Source organism: Periplaneta americana, chromosome 5 (genome assembly GCF_040183065.1).
Source record: "Periplaneta americana isolate PAMFEO1 chromosome 5, P.americana_PAMFEO1_priV1, whole genome shotgun sequence".
Classification (NCBI taxonomy): Eukaryota; Metazoa; Arthropoda; class Insecta; order Blattodea; family Blattidae; genus Periplaneta; species Periplaneta americana.
This window is the reverse complement of record NC_091121.1, coordinates 43,305,444-43,325,286: the sequence shown is the minus strand read 5'-3', so window position 1 is coordinate 43,325,286 and position 19,843 is coordinate 43,305,444. Positions and strand designations below refer to the sequence as shown.

General features: G+C 36.6%; 1 protein-coding gene across 1 annotated transcript in view; it reads right to left on the bottom strand.

Moving 5' to 3' along the window:
- The window catches only part of LOC138699548 (protein KRI1 homolog), a 27,318-nt gene extending 13,350 nt beyond the window's left edge, over nt 1-13,968 (bottom strand). Inside the window, exons 1-8 of the mRNA XM_069825531.1 lie at nt 13,610-13,968; nt 8,373-8,678; nt 6,499-6,656; nt 5,195-5,355; nt 1,240-1,402; nt 943-1,155; nt 304-442; nt 135-223 (exon numbers count right to left, since the gene is read on the bottom strand). Coding sequence (XP_069681632.1) covers nt 135-223; nt 304-442; nt 943-1,155; nt 1,240-1,402; nt 5,195-5,355; nt 6,499-6,656; nt 8,373-8,678; nt 13,610-13,712 — 1,332 coding nt within the window. The 5' untranslated portion in view covers nt 13,713-13,968. The remainder of the gene's footprint in view (nt 1-134; nt 224-303; nt 443-942; nt 1,156-1,239; nt 1,403-5,194; nt 5,356-6,498; nt 6,657-8,372; nt 8,679-13,609) is intronic.
- Between the last annotated feature and the right edge of the window lie 5,875 nt (nt 13,969-19,843).

The following is a 19,843-nucleotide window of genomic DNA, read 5'->3' as shown; positions in this document are numbered from 1 at the left end:
ACCCACAACATGTATCAAGAAGGAAGAATGGGTATCAACTCAAACTGAAGTTAAGAACACAAAAAACCACCTCCCCCATCAAACTACAAGAGATCCTCCCAATGTGAACATAACACAAACTGCAGCAAACTCACGTTGAATTCTGGATCCTCACAGTGGAGCTCATTCTCGTCCTGTCCGTCCTGTGCTTCATCCTTTTCGCCACTCCACGAGTTCCAGTTCTCTGCAAGATCAAAATGTCACAATAACAAATCAATGTGCCAACCAGCTTAGCTTCTTGGGCTTTGTTTTAGCAACATGTACCTATCTCAAGTTCCTCATCTAGCTCAGGGAATTCAGGCTTGCCACTATCTTCTTCTCCTTCATAGAAATCGTGATTGAATAGCTCACTCATGCGTCTGTCATGCTCTGCAGGATCGAAGTCTCCTTCCAAATCTTCGTCCTGGAAAAGTGGTACATCATATATAAGTATATGATGTGGTAGACCAAAAAAGGAAAAGAAATAGAGGTGTGTTGGTGATGGTAATACATCAGCAGTGACAGAAGAAGTAGTAGCAGTACTGTAATAGTAATAACATTAGCAATAGTAACATGGCATAATAATAATAAAATTAATACAGTAGCAGCAGTGACAGAGGAAGCAGTAGCAGTTACACTACTGTAACATTGTTTGAAGGTCATCAGGATAAAACGACATATTTTCGTACAACACTGACACAACTCCGTCTTTGCATGCTAATAATTAATATCTCTGATGTATTTATAGGAGCATATTATATATAAATGAAAGAATAGACTTCTAGAAACAGGTACCGCAATTTCGAAGGCATGCTATAAAACTTAATAGTAAAGAGATGTGAATTACTCTGTATTTTAATGCTATTTGCACTTTTATCATACCGTATTTCAATCTTTTAAAAATATGTAAGTGATCTCTTTTACCTTGAAGCCAACTTCTTCATTGCCTGTGATGTGCTTCAACTTCTCTATCTTCTCCATTATTTCTTTCCTCTTCAGCGCTTTTAATCTTTTCAATTCCTCTCTCTTTCGAGCAGCTTCAGCTTCCTTCCTTTCTTTAATTTCTTGTCGTTTTCTCTTTCTTCTGTCATCTTTTTTACGGAGTGAGTTTTCCATTGTCCGGGGATACCGTTTGATCTGAAAGAGACATTTTCTTCTTACACAAACTGACAATTCTCATATACTACATGTTCTAAAACACAAAGCCACAAATGCACTCACAAATTCCTTGTCTGGCTCTTCGAACCGGAAGTTGAATTTGTGCTCGAATTCTTCCTGCTTTTCTAACGTCTTCTCATCTTCTGATAGATTCTCGTCAGAGTCATGGACAATTTCTTCATAGGTTGGTATGTAGTCATTGTCTTCTTTATTGACCTCAAGAAACCTGTCACAAATAAACATTGTGAAGTAGAAAATTAAGTGTTAAAAATATGACACAGACTTCTTCATTACATGGTTTATGTATTTGCAACAATTTCATTACTTTTTAAGTTTTTTTTGCATTGGTATTACTGTTCATAGTTTATTTTCTTGATCTATCACTTAAAATATATATATATATATATATATATATATATATATATATAAATGAAAAAGTAACATTTCCCATTTCTGGATTGTACATTTTAGATATTAAATAGATCATAAGTTTTTAGGCTTTCATAGTGCATGTGTTCATAAATAGACTTTTGCGTATTTCACTGTGTTCTGGAATTTAACACCTCCAATATTTCTGAACTACGGTACATACGGTTCCCTCATCAGAACAAACAGGTACAACCTAAAGTCACCTATTCTGTTGGGATCATTATGTCTCGTTATTCATACAGTTCTATCATCAGGGCAAATATACTCTTTTTGCTGTAAGAAAAATCCTAATGTAAACACAAGCACGTGGCTGTCATACCCGTGATTGGCTCCCAGTCGAAACACTCACACAACGCAGGAAAATATAGTTCCGTATTTGGAAATCATAACTTTGTATTATTTGAAAATAAAAATTGAATTCTATAGTCCCGACGCTGTTATTTCTGGCGTAACTCCGCCTCTTTGCTTACGTCTTAGAAAGTGAAGGCTCTATAAAGTCTAGGTAGGTAGTATCCTTCGCCATTTTTGTTCTTATGTTGCTGAGCTACCATACGAGGAATCTATTTGCCACACCGTTAAACATTATCATGTCGTAGCTCTTATGATAATAAATCAAACACAATGTAATTCAGCAAATAATTGAGCGGCAAATAACGTCTTCGTGTGCTTTCTGCGAACGCCAACGAAAGAGCTAAAATGACGGGCGATTATATTAAATATTTATCGAGCCTTAAGAAACGAATCAGCGAATCACAAGATGCACACGTTTAAATGTAGCCGACCTGCAACGCGATTGGCTGCCGGAAATTAGAGCGACGGGACTATAGTTATTAAATACGACGAAACATATAACTTGACTCATATGTAAAACGCTATGTAAAAGAAAAGCTACTTTTATATTTTGTTATTTATGTTGTAAGTGGATGAATACTAAGAATAATGCCAAGGTAGTCTGTTCTTGTAATACGCTGGCGCCACATGAGCTTGTTCTCGTAAACACGTGTTAGAATAGCTTCTGCATACTCAATGCATGTGGTTACTAAACATAAGAGTGGAAACCCTCTCAAAAGCGAAGAGAAAGAAATAATGTTGAATGTATATGTAAGTTCCAACTAATAAATTATAAAGTAACAGTTTCCTAAGCAAACGAATGCATAGTAGTGAGGTTAGGTCTACTCTGACGAGAAACGGGAAATGTTTAACATGGAACAGAATGTACAACAGTGAGCGGGATCACTTATGGAGAATCTCTGCCGCCAAATTGTGGCCAATCAAGCCTCACTTCAGTCACGTGCCATTGTTTACTGTAGGATTATTCTTACAACGAAAAGATTATAGGTACAGAGTCATCTACCCTGTTGGGCTCATTATGATAGCTACTACAAGCAACCAGAATCATCAGGTCGTACCTATTTGCCCTAATAATGAACTCTGTATGTGGTTCCGAAATGCTGGAATAATCTAAAGTCTTGCAACAGTGTCTTTGCAATCTGAAGTACATAGGACTGTCCCTTTTAAATCACATCAATATCTATCCATTTTTTTTTATTATATACTGTTACAAGAACAAGGAAAGATAAGGAGAACAAAGGGAATACAAGCAGAACAAGGCGGGGGTGGGGGTGGGGGTGGGTTTGTGACAGTCCAATGTCAAGTTACCTTTCATACCTAGTGAGGACAAGCAATGTATTAGTGAAGAATCATCTGTGTCCATGCTGCATTCAATATTGTCAACGATTTGAAACCCTTTGATATTTTCTCCAGCCTATCTTGCACTTATCAATCTCCATAATGGTTCCTGGTCCTCTGAGCTTTCGTTGACCTGTCTATCGAGCACTGAAACTCAATATAGACAGCCTGAAGGTCAAAGAACTACTCCATGATTGCAATGTGCGTGAGATGCTGAGTCCTGCTGAAATACTCATTTATTGTTTTTTGAGAGGTCTATTACTAACAAAACAATGAATAAACGTCTGTATCTGCTTCATTGGCAGTCTCATGGCTCAAAAAAGTGTTTTTCAAAACCGAAATAGAGTAGGACTCTTAGTTGTAGTGGTACCTTTGTCACTGAAACCTGCTCAATAGGTTATTCAGGGTAACAACAATGTGCATAAGTTGCCAGAAATTTTACCTCAACAGGTGTAGAGCAAAAAGATAAAAAAAGATTGCATACAGCTGAGATGAAATTTTTCACCATAAGAAAAATTAAGACATTTTAAAAGAATTAAACATGACGTCATCTGAAGACAGAATGCAGAACTACAAAAAACAATTGGTTACAACATATTTATCGAATCAACACTAAAATAATCCGTCCATGGAGTTAGCTCTATGGTAGCGCGTCTGCCTTCAGACTAGCTGGGCCGGGTTTGATTCCCGGTGGGGTCAGAAATTTTCATGTAAAAATTTTTACCTCGGAACTAGGAGAGATGGTGGTGCACAACTTCTAATCACAGACTATATGCCTGGGTTAAATCCCAAATCTCTCAGCAGTGCATATGAAGAGAAGGCGTATGTCACTGTTGATAGTGATTCGTCTGTTGGATGGGGATGTTAAGCTTGGTGGCCCCCTTGGTGCTATTCGAAAGGAGTAGGCTACGTGCCGACACTGGATTTCCACTTCTCCCTTCCTCACCTTCATCATCATCCTCACCCATTCCCTACACTACACTCACCCTAGTACACGACTTAATTCTTCACAGATACACATCATGCATAATGTGGCCAGCTGTGATGGTGTGCAACTTGAAAATGGGTCACAATTCTGCCATCTATCCGCAATATGCAGAACCCAAATCACGCAAGTGAAGTGGGTAGGCATTAGATACATACAATAAAATAATCCCTCTACAAATGATAAATTATAATCCTACTGGTTGAAGACTTCCGAAAGATCAATAAAGAGTCTACTAGATGAGACTGACACAGATCTATTTAGGTCTAGTTCGTGATGGTTAATGATGATGATGTGTAGAAATCTGTACATACAAACTCATGTTGATTTCACCATTGCTTTACACTGTCATATCCGTTTTTTATTGACAGCACTGATATCACATTTAACAGACCAAAAGCCATCTCAGATCAGAAACTCATTTTATAACCAATCATCCAATTTTTTATTGAAAAAATAACTTTGTTTTTGTTCTATTTCTGTAATGGCTAGGGTTGAATTACAAACTAATTCCTGTAGACATCTATAAACTCTAAATTTCTGTCTAAAGAAGTCCCTAATTTAAAATCTAACTTTCTCATAATTTTTATAAGTATGGATCTATACTGTTCCATTTGTCATTCCATCTTGTGTAAATCATGAATTCCTGTTATTTTTTTAAACACTTTAATTTTTTATAAAGTTATCATATTTCATACAAGTAACTGATAAGCATTGAATAAAAAACCGTCCAACATTTTCGTACACAGATAGCTGAACAAATGACATATCAAAAATTACTTTTTTACTGAAAACTTGGATTTTCACGAAAATCTCAAAACAAATCACTTTCGACAGTATGATACTTTCTCGTATGTAGAAATGTAAATAATTATTCAAATGCGCATGTGCAATGAATGAAAAAAACAGTCCTACCTCTTGTTGAGGATGTAGTCCCTGAGATATGCTTCATTAGAACTCAAATTTGGGTTGTTCCAATAGTCATGTAGGTACTTCAGTTCAGATTCTGTCTGTTTGTCTGAGATCTCTCCTTTCTGACCCTTAAGCCATTCCCTGTAATCTTCTTCTTCCTTTTCCTACAATACATAAAAAAAAGCTAAACAATAATATAGAAACAAAAATTCTGCAAAGTGACCAAATCAAGATTCAGCTTTCCTAATGAGACACACTGTTTAGACCTTTCTGTAAAACAACACTTAAAATATTAACTTAATTTAATGAAATCTAAGTTGGTCTCAAACTTCTTTAAGTTACAAATTTGAAGCATGTTGACGTATTAGCTACTACTACTAATTCCACAATTTGGGACATCTGCCGACATCTACGGCTGACCACTAGGATCCAGAGTACAAAGCAGAGGTTAACTTAAAAATAAAATACTATATGATTGCGGAGAGAATACAGAACAATGATAAATTTAAAAATAATGTACAATTTGATTTCGGAGAAACATGAGATGAAAGTACAATGTAGAGTAATGAAATGAAGTAAAAAAAAAAATAAATAAATAAAATAAAATATTACATAGTGTTAGACAAAAACAAAGCTCAGAACCTCGTATTTTTTAGTCGGTTATCAACTATTAGGTTATTTAAGGTAAAAGGTAAAAGCATCCCCTTTACACGCCAAGGAGGTGCTTGGGGGGGCATGGAGGTAGAGCACCATGCTTTCATGATCTCAGCACTAGAGGTTGGTGTGGTCAGCACCATGCTCAGGCTGTCTTTTACCCTGGGAAAGGCCTGGTACTCAATTTAATAGAAGACTGAGTGAACCTCGGGGCAATTTCAGAAGTTTTGGCAATGAATAAAATCTCGTCATCACCTGGGATTGAACTTAGGACTTTCCCGTCTGTAGCCAGTTGCTCTACCAACTGAGTTACCCAACTATTCCTTGGTTATTTAGCATTGATAGAATTAGTGATAGTGAGATGGCATTTGGCAAGATGAGACCAAGATATCACCACAGGATTACCTGACATTCGTCTTTAAGGTTGGGAAAATCAGCCCAAGCGGAATTCGAACCCATAAGCAAGTGAAGTCTTGGTCCTGCTTGCTACCCCTACACCATCTCATGGCCAACTCCATCTTACACAGATGTCAATAAATGAACAGTAAACCTCAAAATATGTATTCCTCTTCAATTCTGAAAAAAAATTTTTATGAACATTTTATTATTGTGGACCTATTATTTATCAACTTACAGAGGCACTTTTCACATACCAGCTCCTCCTTAGTTTTGTGACGCTTCTGGAAGAGTCCACCCCATGTCCCTTGTTCATCATCCTCATCGTCATCATCCTTCAGTGCTCCTTTGAAACTCTCCTGAATGAGTTTTTCTTCCTCAGCTATTGTTGGGATTTTCGTCTCATCTATGTCTTCTATATTGATATGTAGCATAAAACAATAACAACCTCAATTAAAGAGCTACTGTGTGAAAAACAAGAGATGTTTTGTATTCAATGAGACAGTTTCAATCCATTATTTACAGCAACAAAAGCAAAATGGCAATTTATTGATCTAATATATAAGGAAAATTAAGACTAAATTAATTTCACTTCTATTTTTTGCACTTCTAGTTGGGGCGAACATAATGTTTGAGCCAAAACGGTGCACTACCACAATTTTTTTGAACTAAAAACAAAACACGTACTATAAGCCAGTCTGCTCACCCCTCTCTCCTTCTGGATGTTATATAATCGAATTTAGAATGTCATAATATTGCAAATATTACTCACTCTAACATCTAGTGCCTGTAAGTTTCTTCCAACTGCAGTTTATCATAGGAATTCCTGATAATCAGTGACCATCCTAGTCCACCACAAGAGTTTCAATAAGTTTTGTTTGGAGACACGAGGAAACAACTATTTTTCTAGTTATAGATTCTCACTAACTTTTTAATTGTCTGTTAAAATTAATGGTTTGACAAGGTGTATATTCTATCTTTTATATACCTGTTTTAATTTAATGTTATTTGTTATCAGTATGTTGCGAGAAATATGTACTTTTCTGAGGTGATACACATATTAATAAACTCTTTGTTATAAATATCGTCGCAGCACCTTCAAAATCCATTTTTTTTAATGCAGGACAAAGAAATAAGCATTGCCACTTTTAATTCTCTTGACTTTCAAAGTTAATTTCGGTATAATTTCATAATTTTTCTTGTAATGATTGAAATTATACCGCAAGTAGCTTTGAAAATCAAGGAAATTAAAAGTGTGATGCTTTTTTCTTTGTCTTCAAAAAAAAAAAAAAAAAAAATGGCGGATTTTGGAGGTGCAGCGATAATATATTAATTTATAAGTTTGGATATATGTTGTTTGTTGTTGTTTTCTAATGCCAGGCGTTTGACAATAAAGTCATTTGACCTCTTGCACTCCAATATTTTTCAAAGATATTATCATGGCCAGCCACTGTAGCACAGATTTTGAGGTGTTCCAAACCCATTTCTTGGCTTGAATTGCACAATGGGCAGTTAGGGATTGATATACTCCAACTCTATGCAGGTGCTTGGACAAACAGTCATGGCCTGTTGCCAATCTATTTTTTGTCGATTACCTTTGTAAAAGAAACACACTCTATTTGTTTTTTGAGATCTTATTAATGAAGAAGGCTGTATCAGAATTTTAATTTAGGCACTTAATCTCGATTCTTTACATTTGTTCGAACTTCAAAATTCTGCATGATCCAATTTCAAGTTAACATGAGTTATTCTTTTCCATCAGTTTTTACATTTTCATTACAACAGGATGAGATATGTAAATAATTTGTTCTTGATTTTCATTAATGCAGTTGATCATTTCATCAGGTAATTGCAATATAAATTTGAAATACTATAGATAATCTATTATAATATTTATGATTTGCTACATTATTTGTTGCTTGAAAACACCCTTAAAATAAAACTTATGATTGTCAACAACCATCTTGTAATCCTTATTAGTGTCTTGAATGAAAATGGTTTTATTTTCCAATTGAAGAGATTTGTAAATTTTCACTGACATTATTAATTTAATATTACCAAATATAAATGCTGAATAAACCACATTACATTGCTCCTAACATGTGCTACATTATTAAAAAATGCAACCTACCATCATCACTGAGTTTGCCCTCTCGCTCAACGATCAGCTTCCGCTCATAGTCCCGCAGGAAAAGGGGCTTCCCATCAGGCTTCTTTGTGCTAGTGACACTTTGATCCCCACTAGCTGAACTTGTTTTCGAAAAGAAACTAACTTTTTCATCATATATGGAAGGATCTTTCTTCTTCAAGCAGGAAAGCGTTTTAAAGAAGTCTTTTTCCAATTGTTGTGTCAGCTGTTCTGCAGTTTCATCCTCTTCAGAAGAACAGCTGGCACTGTCACTAAGGTGATCCTGTGCACTCCCATACCGATCCTTCACTGTAACATACCAGTAACCACAAATGTTAAACATCTTGGCTATATTGCGTACTTGCACCGCATGTAGAATTGGTTACTTATGTGCCATTAATAGGGGTGTGATTTATGGTGATTATTTTACCCTGATTTCCATGATTAAAGGTGAATATTTCGTAAAAAGAACAAGCAATTTCGCGCATATTTCGCCTCTAAAGAAACTAACATTTTAAAAAATTATTATTGAAACAATCTCTTTGAAACTAACAGAAAATTGTTTGCATCATTAATTAAATTCATAATTCAATTTCATTAAACTATGAGGGGGTGAGTGCACTGCCTAGATTTCATGAAGGCAGTTGCTGCGGGAAAGATATAAATGACCATTATCTGCTTGCGCTGCTCCCTTAAAGTAGTACCTGAAACTATGTGTACATTGTTGCCAGATGTCACACACAGGTCATGTCGAACAAAAGATTTCCTATATATTATTTAATGTACCGAAGTACATATGATATTTTCATGCAGATATTCTGCGTCATCATACGATGAAAGAGTAATGGTACGGAGTATGATAACACAGAATATCTGCATGGAAATATCATATGTACTTCGGTACATTAAATAATATATATGATATGCGTAAATCACTTTGTGATTTAAGACGGCGCTTATTCCGTCAGATCCCGGCCAACTAATCACTCATAATGAGTACACCTCAGCACATGTGTGGACTTCAGTCCTACGTTCATAGACATCTATGACGTAGCGCAGAGGGCAGCCATTAGAGGGAACCCAAGAGTTGGAACTTAAATCTGAGACAATTCTGTCCGACGCCGGGGTGGGTATCCGGTGTGGCTTAGTGTATAAAGCATCAGCACGTAGAGCTGAAAACCCGGGCTCAAATCCCGGCGCCGAAGAGAATTTTTCTCCATTGCATTACTCTTTCATCAAAGATTTCCTAGTTTAATAACTACTTGAGACCATGGAATACCGAAGTGGGACAAGAAGAGCGATTTGAAATACCCAGTCAAAAAAATTCGTATTAGGAAAATAAAGTGAAGCTGAGAAGACTAATTGAATTCTGTGAATAGAATTCTCTTTTTGAGGCAAATATATTCTTTGAACAAGAGGATATCACTAGATGGGATCTATAGAAATCGAACAAATTATATCATCAGATGAAGGAGAAGCTCAATACAATGGCAACATTAAAAACCAAATTGAAGAAAGACCAAAAGGAAGAAGGAGAATAGCAGAATTTAACCCTGACAATACCTATTCAAAGCAGAAGTGCAACAGAGACTAGCAGACACAAGGACAGAGAAAAAGAGAGCAAACCATCTGTAGCAAAGATATCATGGATACAATAATGGAGAAAATGGAAACTTTATCAAATGAATGTTGAAATAAGTTGATGAGTGAAAGCTCTGAAGGCTTACTGCCACTATAAAAATTACCTCTCATGCCAGAATTGCCAGACATTCTGAATTTTAATGGTGTGTCCTGTGTCCTGAATTCAGTTATGTCATGGAATATAAAAAAAACTATAAAAATACAATTCTTTGCTCATTTTTGTAAAATTATTTTAAAAACTATATTCATTTTTTCAAGACCCTGTCCAACCTATGTTCAACGTCATCATCAATGCTGTCTGGCATTTCCTATTGGGTTGTATTGAAGTAAAAACGATAATATTACAGTATGTATTAGCTCTGATCACATACATAACAGACTGACCATCCCCATGTTAAAAATGGTAACATGTGGAAGAGAACAACCACCGGGATTGCCACTGTCAATTGGTAATGACCGCTAGATGGCAGCATAGTGAAACTAATACAAGTTGTTGCCGTCATGGCTGAGCAATCTGTTATATGTAATCTGGGGTATTAGGTATTATACAGTATTTTTATTATTTATTCTCTTTGGAAGTATTTATTATTGATAAAATTTAAACACTGTATCATGCATTTTTTTTTGTATAGATTAGGCTGTAATGTCACATTATTTTTCCAGATTTCATCAATAGGCTAATTCAAAAGAAATTTATAATTCAGCAAAAATGTAACAAAATTAAAAAGTTTAGGCCCCATATAATTGGTTGAAATATATAAAACTAATAAATTACAAACTGAATTAATTCAAAAGCATAGTCACATTAAGGTACGCAGTATCACCATCTGTCCTGGATTCCTGACTAGAGTATCTGGCAATCCTGTCTCATGCTTGGTTAGATGCATACAAGTGTGCACAAAAGGCATCCAGTTAAGCATGGCAACAATTTTATACCGCTTGTGATGTGGTTCTTAAATAGCTAACTAGGTACATTAATTTATGTCTAATAATTTAGAAGTAGTATTTTACAATTTATGAGAGAGGCATAGGCGTATTTTGTGCTTAATTATTGCCCTACAATAAAATTTATGGAAGAGGCATAAATCTCAGTGAACATTATTATTAATTTTTTGCTACATGGATTGATTCTGTAATTCTGTCCAACAATAAGCAAAAGTTTTATATTATATAACAGTACAGTAACGATTTTGTGCTATAGGCCTACAATTAGTACAAATAGGCTAATTATGACCCCCCCACCCCAACACTTGTTACAAATATAACACTCAAAAAGGTCCAGGATGCAATACTAGGGAGACATCATTCATTTCCGGATTTCCCTAGTAATTTGTCCTGGACTTCTCGCATTTTATGTTGGTAATTAGCATATTTATTGTCCGCGAAACTTTCTGAGCAGCTACAAGAGAGGGGCGCGGGGAGCAGAGAGGTAGCTTCTAGCGGTAGCGAGGCAGGAGAGGGAAGGACAGTCTACGAGACAGGTAAAATACATTTGCTTGCTTACTGCTAAAGATACCTAGGCAATAATAAAGAAGTGTATACAGTATTTGTGGACCTAGAAAAGGCGTTTCACAGAGTGGATTGAAATAAACTGATGGGGGATCCTAAAGATAATTGGCGTGGGTTGGAAACAGAGGAGGGTGTTCAGTAACCTTTGTATGAAACAAGTCAAAGTCAGGATAGGAGAAGAAATGTCAGAAGGAAGTGAAATAGAGAGTACAAGGATCTCCTTTATCACTTACCCTGTTCAACATCTACTAGGAGAATTTAGTGAAGAACTGTTTTCAGAACATGGGAGGAGTGATAGTAGGAGGAGGAAGAATAAATTGTGTAAGATTTGCTGATAATATGGCGTTGTTAGCATTAGCAGAAGAGGAGACGATACTAAAGGATATGCTACTGGAGTTAAATGACAGATGTGAGAGTATGGAATGAAGATAAATGCCAACAATGTTAATGTTAATGTTATGTTTTATTTAACGACGCTCGCAACTGCCGAGGTTATATCAGCTGGTGTGCCGGAATTTTGTCCCGCAGGAGTTCTTTTACATGCTAGTAAATCTACTGACATGAGCCTATCGCATTTAAGCACACTTAAATGCCATCGACCTGGCCCGGGATCGAACTCGCAACCTCGGGCATAGAAGGCCAGCGCCAACCAGGCTGACTAAATGCCACCAAGACGAACATCATGGTCATAGGAAGGAAAATAAAGAAGGTAAACTTGCGAATTTTAAATGAAGCAGTAGAGCAAGTGGACAGCTTCAGATACTTGGGAAGTGTACTATAAGCAGTAACATGAGCTGCTGCTGGAAAATCAAAAGGAGAATAGCAATGGTAGAGGAAGCTTTTAATAGAAAAGAAGCATCTTCTGCGGAACTCCGAAAAAAGAACTAAGAAAGAGACTAGGGAAGTGCTTTGTTTGGAGTGTAGCATTGTACAGGGGCAGAAACATGGTCATTACGACGAAGTGAAGGGAAACGAGTAGAAGCATTTGAAATGTGGATAGGCCTATGGCTAAGGATGGTGTGTGAAACGGACAGAGTAAAAAACGAAGCTGTGTTGGAAAGAGTGGATGAAGAAAGAATGATGCTGAAACTGATTAGAAAGAGGAAAAAGAATTGGCTGGGTCACTGATTCTGAAGAAATTGCCTTCAGAAAGATGCAATGGAGATTAGTTCGGGGCAAAGAAGATATCAGATGATAGACGACATTAAGACAATATGGATCATATGAGGAGACAAACAGGAAGACAGAAAATAGGAAAGACTGGAGGATGCTGGGTTTACAGTGAAACACCTGCCCTTGGACAGAACACTATGAATGGATGTACACAGACGAAGAAGAATACGATTTATTTATATTTTTGTGGATCCATACATCTTCACCTACCATATCCAATGGAATCCACTGAAAATAAATACCGAACGAAGTTTTTGTACCTGTACGTACAACTGCAGCATCGACGGTCAGGTAGCTAGCAGTTGGCTACGGGGCACCGAGAGAGGACTAGGGGACCCAGCTGCCTAGATAAGTTGCGCCAACAGTACTTTAGCGATACCGTAATTGGTAACAAGTGAAGAGTAGGCTATAGCAGTGCATTACAATGTACGAATAAGTATCAAATGATTTTTATGTTGAAAGTATTTCAGGCTGCAAAATGAAACCACGTGTTTATCGCTATATACTCTTGTAGAAGCCAATGACACAAAAGAAAATAGTGCCTTCTTTGGTGTAGCTTTTCTGGATAAATACCTATGAAATAATGGAATAGTGATAGCTTTAATAATCGTATTTTACTAAAAGCAAAGGGAAAGTGACCATTCGTAAATCATTCTTCACATGTGAAAATACTCGAGCCATTTCAGATTTGTATTGGTTATGTTTTGTCACATGATTTCTTCGGGGTATTTTATTTTGCATCCTTGTTTGCAACGCCAATATCGGACCGGAGTACTACGATAAGGTGTATTTTACGCACAACGTGGCGAAGTTAATAACGTTAATGAGCACACTGTCCAGCTGCCCATGTGGCCGACGTAGAAACGTGTCACGGTGGTCGAGATAGGACGCAGATCTATATTATAAATTCAACTTACATTTTTGCAGTTCTTCTTTCTGTCTCCATGTATTATAACGGTCAGCATAATTTTTATTAACTTCAATTTTAATCTCTGAATCTGAATCGTCTCCTAGTAGCATGTTCGAAAGCTTTCAGTCGTATTAATGTAAAAATATATGAAGTTCTTGACCACTCACATGTTCCGTCGTTCCGACATATTAACAATTTTTTTTTATACCGAGAGAGAAATTCTATCATAAATTCCCCATGCGCTGTCCTACTGAACTGAAAATTAAGGATAGTTCAAATAAATAAAAGCGAATCATAAACAGAACTTCAAAAAGCAACATCAAATCAGAAAACGGTGCAACTAGCGTATAGGGAATCAATCCCTATTCGTTGGTGCAACAACCAACATAATCTCATAGAAGTTTACCAACCTGTTGTCTGGGGGCATAGTGGGAGTAGAAAATTGAAGAGAGGCTCACGACAGGAAGAACTTGGCTGTGAGGTCAAACTGCGCATGCGCGGACTTTTCATGCACTGTCGGTGTGATCTATAGCTTAATTTATTTTCGTGTTTACATTCCGCATAAAATCAAGAAGTTCTCTTTGTACTCAGGTTATACACCTTGCCAGACCTTGCATATACAAAAGTTAGGTTTGATTAGTTTAGGTTTTTATTAACCAAGTCCGCGCATAGGTAGTTTGATCTCACAGCCAATTCTTCCTGTCGTGATTCTCACGTGAAAATTGGTGTCTTGCCAATTAACTTTTTTTTACACAACCGAGAAATAAAAATGATCACGTTTCCGTATCAAATATTTTTCCACATCTATAATTTGTTACAATATACTACAGAATATTCATTGTCTTCTCCACAATTGGATAACTTCTGTTCATGCTTACCGTATCACGTGTTTGAAAGAGTGCCTATATAGTGAGGCATCTTTTGAGTGGCTATGGAAAGCAATTGGGCCTCCCCCTGAGTTTTAAATAAAAAGAAAGTTATAATAATATTTACGAGCTCCATGTATTGTGGGTCCCTATCACCACGGCATGGCGCGTCCTCAGGTTACGGATAGAGGAGACGGCCTCCAGATATGGAGGGTACGGTAGCTGCGAATATATTGAATAAAGCAGTCGTGGACAGCCGATAAGGGGCGGTCCTCCAGCTTGGGGATTGGGCGAAGGGCTAACAACCTATCACTGTAAAAAAACAGTTTGTTACGAATCCATACAATAAAGCAAGTAAAGCGATAGGCTTGGAAGTAAATCCCGAAAAGACAAAGTATATGATTATGTCTCGTGACCAGAATATTGTATGAAATCAAAATATAAAAATTGTAAATTTATCCTTCCAAGAGGTGGAGAAATTCAGATATCTTGGAGCAACAGTAACAAATATAAATGACACTCGGGAGGAAATTCAACGCAGAATAAACATGGGAAATGCCTGTTACTACTCTGTTGAGAAGCTTTTGTCACCTAGTTTGCAATATTGCAAACACTTGCAAAATCTCCTCATGACATATTGAATAATTTCATTAAGAATAGTCTGAATTTCTTCTTGTGTTGTTTCAAGTCCCCAGTAGTATATAATCGCCTGGAGAAAACTTTCCCTTTGAGACAGCCTCAAACAAAAAGGTTTGGGGCTGTCAAATCCAGAGACCTGGATAGCCATGGAATATCTCCAAATCGTGAGATCAGTCAGTTCGGAAAGAACTGGTGCAGCTTAGATGTACTGGATGTCTTTCCATCTTGCTGGAAAAATGTCGTGTTCAGATGATCAGTTCTTAACAGTTCTGGAATGAAGTTTTCAATAGCATTACTATACTGCTCAACAGTGACAGTCAGTGGATCTTCTTTATCATCTTCACGGCCCCATTATATCAATCGCACACCAGACGACATTTTCGCTATACAGACATTCTTCATAAAGAATGTTGTGGGTTCCTATCTGCATAATAGAAAGATTTTTCTAATTAACGAACCCATTAAGATGGAAGTTTGTTTCATCCGACATTGTTAGGGCAGACAGAATTGTCTCATCCTGCTGCAATATTCCAAGGAATTTGTGCAGAATTGTAGCTTCTCTTTTATTTATTGGCATTTGCTCTTGAGATGCTTGCAATTTATGTGGGTAAAACTTTAAATTCTTCTTCAGAATCCTACACAAGGAAGTGAGGGATATACATAGTGTCCTTGCATGGTGACAAGCTGATCACTTGGAATTTTGTTGCAGAGTCACACGGACTTGCTATATATTTTCAGGCATACAAACTATTTTCCGGGAGCCCTCATACTTTTTATTGACGACCATACTTATTCTTCTTCAATGATTCAACTGGATATTGTTCTCTTGTTTGGAACATGGCAGTGACGGTTCTCTCCATACCACAACTCTCACTGAACAGAAATAACATTTTTATCATGAATAAAGAAAGACTTCCACAGCCCGAACTCTGGTCTCCACCGTCCAATGATTCATGATGAACTAAATGGTAATAACGTGTGTTTCGTTTGGAAAAGACAAATGATGTCAGCATGTATTGTTTATCGCATTGTTGCAAATCTTGAATGTACTAGTTCCAATGGTCCATCTTGTATGACTTAATATGGATAGAGAGAGCATAGGGTGCTCCTACAGCAGTCCAGTGGCTAGAGCACTGCACTCAAAGTACTGTAGACCCGGGTTTGATCCCTGTGTATCCCCAATTTATAACCTCTGTTGGGCAAGCCTGTGATTCACGTAACACAGAAGTTTGTCTGGGAGCTCCAGTTCCCATATGGCATCCCAACAAATCTCCGTCATCTCATCTCATCATGGGTGTAACGTAGATCAGACCTGTATGACACACACTGGGCAACGACTCTGTCGGTAAATTGGTCTACACAACTGGCTTCACATGGAAAAATGATGAACAATGAAGTACCCGCCATTAGTAAGAAAAGTATAGGGTATAAACATTTTGTTACTGATCAAGAAATTTCGATTAAACTTTCCATGATTCAAGTTGTATATTACTCTGATATTTCTTTTATAGAATAAATTACCTATTTATCTGTATTCTTACTACATATCCTTAAATATCTACATGATACAACAGATAGAGGTATATTACATCGTAATAGGTAAGTCTTCAACGTTTTGGTATCAACAAACTATTTGAAATATATCTCAGTATAGAGACTCACAATGTACTGTATTAAAATTAGATTAGAATTCTGAATTGCTCGATTCCACTAACAGAATTGTAAAAAATTGTGGGTCATCCCTAAAACAATAAACCCTACTATATAAATAATTGATTAAATGGCGATCTTACTCGTGTTAATTATGTAAGTATGTCGGCTTACAGCTGTTTCGGTACTATTTGACACTATCCTCAGAGCCTTCTGTGTCTCGGTGTCATCTCAACTTTGCTGCCTGTTGTGTGGGTGCGTTCGTGTGATGAAGAGTTCAACTACTATATACTAAAAACCAGGTTATGAACCAACTAAACAGGAAGTAGTTGGCAGGGCGAGAGGAAAGTGCGGGTTAGAGGGGTAGCCTGTGCAGCGATGACACGTTGAGTATGGCGGGGCAGAGGGGGAAAGGAGAACGGAGCTTTTCACTGGACCTCACGTGAAAATGTCGTCTGCTAACGAAAATCTGGCAACAGAATCAAGGAGATAGTGTAGCCAAACTTCTCAGTTCATTTGCAGTACCACGTGCATTACGAGTTGCATTTCGTACCAGCGTCATTAGCTCGTGCTTTCTTAAAAACAGTAGTTTTAATTACTAATATTGTTGATAGTGTTATCGAGAACTATAGACAGTAGTTATTTTAAACATATCGGTGACAAATGCTGAACACGCTTTGAATCTCGCGCCACTATGTGGCAACAGAGCTCAGAAAGAGAGCAACAGAACGTTGCTTCCGGTTTAGTCTGTTCATAACTTGGCTTTTAGTATAGTAACCCTACTATAGTAAATCACAAGCGTGGATAAGATGGACAGTAGTGCATGCAATGCAAATTGAAGTATAAGCCTACTAAAAATCTTTTATGTTTTATTAATTTATTTCGAACAGTGCAATTCCATTATAGACAATGAAGATAATTTACAAAGATTTATGTTGACCTGTAAGAAATGCAATATGAAAATTTGAACAAAATATCTATTTGACATCAGACAAGGAACCTCTTCAACCTAAACTGGAACTAGATGGAAAATTATAGAACAAAATATGAATTTAAATTATGAAGGAATACAAGTGTCAAGGGACGGGATAATGAAAACTGATACGAAACATCAGGCATACATGAGAGTAAGAATTTCATGCTGTTTTAACGATATGATTTGTTACAACAAATATTTAAAAAAAAAAATTGAAGTTTATAAATTGGTTGTAAGATCATGGAATGAAACGAACATGTCTCCCGAATGCCAGAAGATATTATGACAGCCAAAATTATTTTAAGACAAAATATCAACAGGAAGAAGAAGCCCTGAAAGACAAACAATTCCAAATAAATATGTGGCATTGATTCTAGTCTACCTAAGAAACTAACTTTGTAACATTTACTAATGTGGAAAATAAAGCTCCGAGAGTTTTTATTTATGTTTTAAAAGATAAATCACTTGCTTGTGTGTTATATGAGTACTAAATCCCAGACATCTTATTCTATGACTTGTACATTTGTTCCCATTGAGCACTGAAATAAGGTGTAGTCAATATTTTCACGTCTGAGAGCAAATCATGTAGTACTAGTACCATTGCTATAAAAATTGACCTATTTTGCGCAATTGTAAAATTCCTAACAGAAATGCCACATCAGTACAAAAACAGTCCATAGATGCCTCCATGATTCCGGTTTCTATACTCGTCCAACCAGAAAAAAAGTTAATGCCAGTCATGAAGAGGAAATTTTTGGCTTAGGCCAGAATTACAAATCACAGACTGCAGATGATGGGTCAAACATAAACATAATTTCATTAGTGCTGTCGGTTGATCAAAATATTTAATCGATTAACTAGGTATTTGAATTTATCAATTAATCGATAGATTAATCGAACTTTGATCGATTTAAAAAAAGTGGTCATAAGTGGTCAAACAGTAGGAACAGATGCTCCACTGTTTTAATTAAATCAGAATTATAAGTTTGTGTCAATTCAAAACTGGACTGTCAAGATTTTTATAATGCTGTAAAAAAATGATGCGACATTGTTAAAGAGTTTCTGGCTGATATGTACATCTATTATCTGGCAGTACATCTCACTTGACGATATGTCAGAGGAAGAACAATTGTTTGTACTGGTATGCATCTAAGGTCTGATTAGTGTAATATGTAGCTAACTGGCGATGTATGCAATGGAGGGGGGGAAGGAACTGGCCACCCTACCCCATTATCTCCTGGCCTAGTTGCCTCATAGGTGGTGCCTTGTTGATATCACTTGTGAGGTTCAGACCTGTCTTCGGACAGTTGACTAAACAACAACTGTTAAGAAATGCGAAATCCTCAGAGAAATATGAACAATCAAACAGAGGTAACTTTGTAAATATTCTTTGTTTATAAAATTCAGCATTAAATTTAACAAAAATTTAGTTATTTTTAATTAGAAGAACATTCATTTTATGAATAACCTGATTTAGTTTAATAAGCAGCGCCATAAATTACAGTAAAAATGTCTAAAATACCAGTTTCCTTAATTTTTTGTTAAAAAAAATTGGGAATGTTTCTAATTTTTACAAAATCCATCTGGTAACCCTAGTTCTTGGTCTCACTTATTCTGGGCATGCACACTGGCACTCTTGATCCATCTTTTACACATGGTTGGTATGGAAAGTTTTTTTATGGCCTTACCTTGTTGTGATACATCCAATCGGTGCCACAATCCTAGAAGATGAAAGTGGAGCACGCTCTGTGGATAATGAAGCACGGTTCTCATTGTCCTTGTTCTTTATTCACATTATTTATTTTTATGTCGCTGCATAAAATAACATGCAGAATACATCTTGGAAAAATTAAATGATTACAAACAACCATCATATTTAAAATTTTACTGAAATATCAACAAACATACGGTACATCTGCTTTCACAAGTCTCATGTCTCGCTCGTTTATTGTATATATCTAATCACATAGAACTGCAGTCTCACGTGTTGGACTGACAAAACTGAGAAGCACGCTGATTGGAAGAAGGGGGCAGTACACTACAATGTTAGACTTTGACCAAGGATAAAGCAACAGATCAACCTTCGACATTAACTTAGATCTTTCCCTTG